Source organism: Cannabis sativa, chromosome 7, assembly GCF_029168945.1.
Source record: "Cannabis sativa cultivar Pink pepper isolate KNU-18-1 chromosome 7, ASM2916894v1, whole genome shotgun sequence".
Lineage (NCBI taxonomy): Eukaryota > Viridiplantae > Streptophyta > Magnoliopsida > Rosales > Cannabaceae > Cannabis > Cannabis sativa.
Genome location: NC_083607.1, coordinates 25,519,977 through 25,529,070, shown reverse-complemented (window position 1 = coordinate 25,529,070; position 9,094 = coordinate 25,519,977). Strand labels below are relative to the sequence as shown.

The following is a 9,094-nucleotide window of genomic DNA, read 5'->3' as shown; positions in this document are numbered from 1 at the left end:
AAGCTAAATGGGTCTAACTTCCCAAAGTGGAGAGAGAACATTAATATTGCTCTCATAGGTGAAAGTGCCTCGTTTGTGTTGACTGAGCCGTCCCCTGAGCAGCCAGGTGACAATGCAACCAAAACTGTGAAAGAAAAGTTCGAGTGTTGGCAGAATGCTAACAATAAAGCTCGTTACTTCATGCTTTCCAGCATGGTTGACACCTTGAAAACAAGGTTTGCAAACACTGTCACAGCTGCAGAAATCATGACGCAGTTAACTGAGCTATTCGGTATGGCATCTATCCAGTCTCGTTTTGACGCGACTAAGAAATTCATCAACGCACGGATGGAACCCCATCAGAATGTGCATGATCACCTTCTCCAGATGGCTAGTTATTTCCAGGAAGCCCAGAATCATGGTGCTGAAATGGATTAGACTACTCAAGTGAGTCTCATTTTGAATAGTCTGACTCCAGATTTTCTGCCCTACACATCAAATTATGTCATGAATAAGAAGGAACAAGACTTTCATACTTTAGTCAATGACCTTCAGACATATGAAAATTTGATTGGAGGTCCCAAGAAAAGAGGGAATAAACCTCAGAATTCTGGAAATGGTAATAAGACGAGTAATCCTGAGGCACATGTTGCTTCTACTTCCAAATCCAATCATAAGAAGAAGTGGAAAAATGCCAAGAAGCGAGCTCAAGCTGCAAAAGTAGCTAAGAACAAAAAGGCTGGGGCTTCTAGTGATACACTAAAAGGAAAGTGTTTCTACTGCAATGAGAAAGGCCATTGGAAATCCCAATGTCCTAAGTATCTCGCAAAGAAACAAGGTATTTTCTTCATAAACTGATGTGTTTTTAGTGAATTATTATCCTTTTGGATTATTAATTCTGGACTACTAACCTTGTTTATTATTCTTCTTATAGCTAAAGCTTCTTAAACTCGGATGCTGTCTTAGCGAGTTGGATTAGAAAGCTGGATGGTGGATGGAGATCGTCTACGATAAAGAAGAAGCTCTTTTTTTTTGAATTAATTGTTTAGTTTGTCAAACAATTTGGATTTCAAGTTTTGGGATTTTATTCCCTGTTTGGTTCTCATAATATTGCAAACAATTTTTGGTTTATAATAAAGTATCTTTTTCAAATAAATTGCAACTTATGAGTTTTGCTTCAGTACTTTATCTTACCTATTACCAATTGTTATATTTATTATGTTTGTATGTGTATGTGTTTTTATTATTGATACAAATTCTAAAGGTATTTAAACTCCTTACAGAGTTATTACTACATAAACACTGGAAATTATTTCTATGTTTATGAATAATTGTTAATTCTAAAACAATTATTTGAGAATTTGTTTAATAAAAGGATCTTTTGATCTGATAGGGGTGGAGAAAAGTTAAGAATAATATGCAGTTCAAACGATCTTTTATATCTAATGAACTCTGGATTATATTCAACTCCACAGACTCTCTATAACACTTAGAGATTTACAACCTTTAGGGGTGGATCATAATCTCTATAAACTTAGGGGTGGACTTTATTCTACAGTACCCTTTGTAACACATAATGTTAAACATGGAAATAATATAATAAATTAGCTATTATCAGAATAAATCCCTGATCTTGATTATATGTTCCAGTTTAGATTTACCGTTGTAATAGTTAATGATACCATTAAAGTTCTTGGATAATGTATCACATTACCTTAGTTGAGTGGGAGAATATTAAAATTCTTTACCCATCTTTGTTTGGTTGATAATTGTGATAGGAACTTAAGAACACCTCTGATAAAAATAAGTCTAACCATTCACATGGATAGAAATAACTTATCAGAATTATGAGAATAAAATAGAAGAATTCTTGCATAGTCTATTCGAAAGACTTGATTCAAGATTTCTAATCCTCATAACATATTATGGTATCTTGATTTGATTGCTTAAATCTCTAGCAAGTATTTTACACTTCAAATACTAGACTGCTATTTTGTTGACTTAGTCTTAGAGAAACTTATAGTTTCAGATTAAGATAATAAGTCACAATGAGATGTTCCCAGAAACAATAGTAAAAGGTTAAAAGTTTCTAACCAGACATCTGCTATTGAGTGGGAGCCATCTGAGATGTAATCAAATGGGGAACATTAGGGGACAATCAAGAAAGATTTATAAACGTGACCTATGTGTTATTAAGGAACTATGCATTAGTGATCCCTATATCCACGCTGACTCATTAAGAATTATGAGATGGTGGTTACTCTGGGGGTGGAGGAATCATTATAGAAGAGTGTAAAAACCCATCTATAATAATTCAAGCTTCATCAGAGAAGACATAACTTTGTAAATTCGAAATTACCAGAAAGTTATTTTACTGAAGAAAATTCTACACTGCATTATCTCAATTCCAAATTTTAAAATTTGAGAGATATGTCTTCTGTTTGTTCAGATGTACTTAATGGGCAGTAAGGATTTCAGTATCCCTTGATGAGTAAAGCATATAGTTAAGGAGGTTTCATAAGTTTTATGAACCTGGTTCCAGATATATGGGTGGATTCAAATATAATACACTTGATCAGAGGATCGAGGCAAAAGATTGATTGTAATGCACAACTTGTTTTATGTTAGTGCAAGTGGGAGTTTGTTGGGTTTTGTGCCCTAAATAAAACCCATTACAATCTGATTAGTTATCAATTTAGAATTTTGAAGTGAATTATGATTACATGTATGTTACATGTTTATGGTTTAATATATATACTTGATATATGCACAAAATCAGTTAAATCTAGAACATATAGTTATTCACAATTACAGTATTGTCAATACAGTGGAATGTGATTGTGATTATATGATTCAAAAGATTTGGTCCCTGTTTATCAGTGTTTTGGATTTAAACTGATGTGATAATTAGCGATGAAGTATACTTACACTTGGAGTAAGTGTTATGTTCTTTCCAGAACATTGGCAAAGTATACTAGTTTCGAATGTATGGAGTATACATTGGACTGGACCGATATTGAACTTGGTCAAAGATATTGTAAACTTACCGTTTTATCTTTCCAAGTCAATGTCAGAAGTTGATCTTAGATTAAGAGAATCTAAATCCTGATATGCTTAGGCTCAATCTCAGGAGTGCTATTCATGTTCTTTGATTTATTAGTTAAGCCTACCTTTGGGTCAGGATAATACATATATTTTGGGAACATGATAGCATAACTGAGTGGGAGTGCTGAACATAAATAAGGAAATCTATAGCTTCTACTAGTGTATAGAAGTAAAGTGATGATTCCTTTTGAGCTTAGTTAAATAGAAGTAAATGGATGAGCTCTTGTTTCAGTGACTGTATATCAGATCACTAAAACATCATTTACAGGTAACTAAGTGTTCAAAGGGGCAAAATACATTGAGGGGTGTAAACGGTAAATTGGTCCCATCTCGATGTAAATCATCTATATAGAGGATCTCTAAATCACATTAAGATTATAACAATGGTTAAATGAGATAGCATATTGATATCGTGAAACATATGATATGCTCTATATAAGTCTGAGAGTGCAATTCCAAGTTCTAAGAGTGGATTCAACAAGGAATTAATAAGTTAGGGATTTACTTGGTAAATCGGTTCAACTTATTTGAAGCTCAGCATATAGATCCATGGTCCCCATTCTAGTTGAGAATATATTGTTTGTAAGACTGTGTAATTGATTTCTGATTAATCAATTATAATTCTAAAAGTTAGACTATGTCTAATTTGTGAATTCTCACAGTTTAAGGATGAAATTGTAAATAGGAGGGTTTCTAGGTTTAATTATTAATTAAGAGACTTTGCATGTCTAATTGATAATTATTTTAAATGGCAATATTATTTAATAATCTATTTTAGTTATTAAATAATTAGTTTTGGCATTTAAAAGATTAGAATTGGAAAAATGGCATTTTTGGAGAAATAGAAATAAAATTGAGGAAACTGCAAAATCCATGTGAGGCCCATACACACCATGGCCGGCCACATGCTTGCATGTTTCCCAATTATTATTTTCAATTTAAATTTCCATATAATTGCTAATCAAAGCCTAGTCTAAATAGGAAAGTGGTGGATCACACTAAATAAGGGAGTTATTCAATTACAGAGTAAAAGAGGAAACTGTTTATTTGGAAAGTTGTGCTCTTCCCTTTTCCTATTTATAGCCGCCCCCTCTCTCTACTCTTGGTGTGCTTTGACAAGCTTTTGTATGCATATTGTATCACACGAAATCAAGAGAGAAAACAAGAGAGAATTTCGAAATTCCTAGTGAGAGAGAAGTGCCCACACACATCAGTCAGTACCTCATTATAGTTTGGAAGACTGTGAAGGATCACATCCAACTGAAGAACTTTCGGGCTCAGATCTTGATTATACTCTGTTACAGACAGGAATCAAGGGTTAGAGATCTGAGTGGAAGGAGACATTTAATTCCGCTGCCATCACTGTAAGTTATTCTTAACTTTTATGTGTTTAATTCATCGTTTTAGAAGTTCAATATTAGGTTGTTAAATCAGCATACTTGTGAGTAGATCTAAGATCCTGGTAAAATATATTTCCAACAGATCTTTGATTACTGGGATTATAACAATGGATAATTAATAGCATATCTATATCGTGGAACATATAGTGTTGTTACTGATATTTCGCAACACCAAAAAGTACAATTTAACTGGAAAAAGAGAGAATTATTTGAGAGATGACAAATGCGAGTATTCGACCTAGAATGGCGAGTACTCGAATTAGGAATGCGAGAGCAAACAACAAAGCTGGAAAAATAGATGAGACGGTGAATTATAGTGGTTCAGTCAGATTTCGTTCTGCTTAGTCCACTGTAGCAAGGGATTCGTAGGTGCATTTTCACGGTGGATCACCCCTTTATATACAAAGCAGGTGCCCAATCGGTTACATGAGGATCACATTTATTGTTAATCCATTATTTACACATTAAATTGTCATGATTAAACTCAGACAACGTTAACATTAATAAATATATGACAGTTACTGAACTCATCAACGTATGCGTCCTTCGCATCTGCGAGTTGACCGTTCGTGTTCCGTCTGTTGAGTTCGTAGGGTCGCACGTACGTTTGGAACGTCTGCGTCCTTAGGTGATCGCTCGTTACAGACGTCGCATGCTGAGGTTGGTAGCATCTGGACATGCGAACTTATATTAGTCTGTTAGGGCTATTGGGTCATTGGGACCAAAACTGCATCATTGGGCATTGGCCTCTATACTTGCCGCGGAGGTATAGAGGGAGGCACTCGCACATGTTCTGACATATGCGAGTTGGGTCTACCCTGTATGATGAGGATTGCGGTTATACGGTGTGAATTAAGTCGCATCCGCGATACCTCGCTGGTTCCTCTCCTGGGCGAGGTCTAAACTTCGAGAAGTCTCTCACGGACATTTCAGCTTTCATTGGGAATCTGAATACACGTGTCCTTTTAAGGAGGAATCTAGTCTCGAGTTTCTAGGTGAGAGAAATCTCACTATAACACATGCCCCTAGTTTCGCGATGTGACTAGTGCGGTCACTGAGGGAAACTATTGCTCGAGAGACAGGTGAAAGGTTGTCACGAGGAGGTGACCTTTTGGTTGTCCCATCGAGGGTTTCGAAAAATGACGGCTGTAATGATTAATTTTCATTATCTCTAGGATGCCACGTCACAAAAACCCTTCGGTTTTCGTGTAGGCGTGGCCATAATTGGCCGTTAGATTGGGCGACCTTAGGCATCCCGACCGCCACGTGTCACGATCCCAATTAATAAGGGATGTGGGTATTTAAACGTTTTGATACGAATCAAATATCCCATTTTTCCCTCCTTTCTCTTAACTTCTCCCCAGTATATACACCCCAGAAAAAAGAAATTCATTCCAACTTTTCTGCCATTTTCCACAGCATTTTCATTTTCAGAAGTGATCGAGAACAACCGCAGGAATCGAAACTAAAGGTTAGCTTCTAAATCCCTGCATTTTCGTTTTCTGTTTTTTGGGGAAAATGTGCTTTCTTTCTGGTTTTGGGTGCTTATGGAAAATTCTTTTAGGAGGGTATGCTAGTGGGTATTTATGTTTTTTGGCCAATGATACTGGGTAATACTCATAGTGTAGGGCCTGTAAATTGACATAACCGCTAAAAAAAAAAAAACTGATCACTACTGATTCACGTCTTCGAATGCTCGCGGACATTCGGATGAACAATTTGAATACTCGCGAGGGTTCGGTTGAACAACTTGAATAATCGCATGTTTCCAAACTTATTTCTGTTTAACTGTTGATTAGACCTTTTAGGATCTTTTCATGTCGCGGGCTGAGTGGTAAGAGTATTAATTGCCATTTCAAATGGTGGGTGTGTCACAGTATTCTAATGGCCATATACGCGATTATATGTCCCTTGAGATACTGTGATACGCCCAGCCATTTGTTGACGTGCGTTAATGCTCGAATGATCGTACTCTTTGGTTGGTAGGTTGTCTCGAAACGGTGGGTGTCTCCCAGTAACTTCAGGGTTATGCTCGAAAATGCATACTTCTTGAGTCACTGGGAAACGCCCAGCCGTTTCTGGAGGTATACCGCACAACCGAGGATGCGTGAATTACTCACCCAAAGATAATTACATTTCTTCTCGCATATCGATAGAAGGGTCAGTTTTCGCACAGAGTCTGACTTTCTTGCTGAATGCGACTTTTATAGTTTACTGCGGGTGAGATCACTTATCTTTATTTTTTCACACATTCATCACGCTGAAAAGATCTTCTATCTTTCAGATGAGCGATCTATCGGACAACCAGCAGCTCGGCTCAGGAGGTCGCGCTTTTGACGGGGAGTCGTCACAAGAGAGAGACAGTTTTCTCCCTACGGACATCTCCGAAATGGAGGCTGCGGAGATAGAGCTAGGTCCGATGTCCTCCGTAGACATCGAGAGGATGGTACAGGAGCTCGCTGAACCTGGGACAATCGATATCCGGGATAGCGAATCCACAGTGTCAGCACGCGACTACCTCATCCATACGAGACACGCTCCCGACATCGAGGTCGAGGAGGTGGAGGAGGAATGGACTACTCCAATCCGCGAGTCAGGTGAGGAAGAAGAGGAAGCGGAAGGGAGTGGGACGGACTCAGTCGATGACTCCCAATTGAACGAACCTTTCTCATGCGAAGACCTAGTTTCGAGAGTCGTCAAATCTGACTTCACTACCTTTGTGAGGTTGAATTTGTTGCGACTCGCGTTTCAAAGTCCCAAACCCTCTCAGAGAGCGCATCTTCCGTTCACCAACCCTGCGATCATCCCTACAGAGGACGTGGTCATCTCAATACCCATTCTTCGATGTGGTGTATCGGTCCCGTTTCATCCTTTCGTCGCAGCGATTCTCAGACGTTATGACGTATCGCCTTTTCAGCTAACACCCAACAGTTATCGCACTGTTCTAGCATTCTATGCGATGTACATGGAGTACGCCCATAGGGCTCCGTCAGTAGAGGAGTTTAGTTACTTCTATGACATAAAGAGCGTGGGTCTTCATAATGGCTTCTTTTGCTTTAGTAAATGGGCGACTTCTGAAATAAACGGTATTGAGGGGATGGTCTCGAACATGGGCGATTGGAAGTCGAAATGGTTTTATATTTTTAAGGTTCCTGGGATCAGGACTGACTTTAATCGTAGACCCAGTATGTCGCATTTTTGTTGACTTAGATAAAACTTGTTACTTTGCTTTTCGAGATCTTTTGCTAACTCGTTCTTCTTTGTTGTCATCGCAGATAGACCAGCTCGACCAACGCTTGACGCGAATAAGAAGGGGGTAGCCGAAATTCTTGGGAGTCTTCCGGTACAAGATCGCGACTGGCGATTGCTGTGTACGACTGCCAAATTGCGAGAACATAAACTGATCCCTGAGAACGCGAGTCTTCAACGGGAGCCAGTATATAAAGAACCTTCTGAGAAACAGCAGGAGCGGATAGATAAACGTCTTTCTAAACAAACTCCTCGACAAACTTCAGGTAACTCGCCCTTTTGCTATAAATTGATGGATAGGATTGTGATTTTTACTTATCTGTTCCTTGTGTTGTAGACATGACTTTCTTGAAGTCTGCCCCTGTCCTGAAGATCAAGCAAAAGGGTGGAACACCAGCGACTTCGCCGGTCGTTGCCCAGAAGAGGAAGAGCGATGTGATGACTTCGCTTGCTGCAGATTCTTCCAAGAAGTTGGCTAAGACTACTCAGGACAAAGGGAAGAAAGTCGTCATCGACTCTCCTGTTCGGGCTCGCGATTTTCTGGCCATGCAGGAAAAATTACTGGCTGAGATCCCATACGAGGATCTTGCTTCTCGATCTACTGAACTGGCCGTGCAATCCATGGCTTTGTTTATGAAAGCCGCGGCCACTCCTTCAAAGGAAACTGACTCGCTGAAGAGGCAGAACGTTCATTTTCAAGAGAGCATAAAGAAGCTGAAGCAGGAGGTGGCGAGGATGGAGGAGCTTAACAAGGCCAAGGAGAAGGAGCTCGAGGAAGTCAACAGGGCCAAAGAACAGGTGGAGCTCGAGCTTAAGAAGTCGCAGGACACTAACGCTGAGATGGCTCGCGACTTGGATGCTGAAAAAGAGAGTGGGAAGAAACAGTACGATCAGGCTGTGTCTGACTATATTTACACTACTCTTTCCAAGGTCCCTGACTTCGACTTCTCGCTGCTTGGAGCTGAGGCTGCGGAAATGGCTGAAGCTTTTCGCGCGATGTCTCCTACTCAGACTCAGGGTAACCTTCTTGATGAAACCGAGGGAATACAGGCTGAAGAGGTCGAGAATGAAGTCGTGAGCAAGATTGCAGACGAGGCTGCTCCTGATGAGACTACTCCCATCGTTCCAGGCGTTTGATTATTTGCTATCTTATGTTGTTGTTTAATTTTCACTCTTACTCTTTTTTTTTATATATGCGGTACACGGGTACTCGCACTTCTGTACTTGGAGAATTTTTACTTACTTTTGGACATCTTTCTATCCTCGCAGGGATAGCTTACGTTTTAATATTTACGCAGTACACGGGTACTTGCGATTTTATATATATTTAACTTTGATCACAGCTTGGTGTGAACGCAATT

At 39.1% G+C, this 9,094-nt stretch overlaps 1 protein-coding gene across 1 annotated transcript; it reads left to right on the top strand.

Moving 5' to 3' along the window:
- Window positions 1-6,783: 6,783 nt before the first annotated feature.
- LOC133029184 (uncharacterized) lies at window positions 6,784-8,360 on the top strand. The gene is made up of 2 exons (XM_061101677.1): window positions 6,784-7,999; window positions 8,071-8,360. The coding sequence occupies exon 1, from the start codon at window positions 6,874-6,876 to the stop codon at window positions 7,687-7,689; it is 816 nt and encodes a 271-aa protein (XP_060957660.1). The 5' UTR covers window positions 6,784-6,873; the 3' UTR covers window positions 7,690-7,999; window positions 8,071-8,360.
- The last annotated feature ends 734 nt before the right edge of the window (window positions 8,361-9,094 follow it).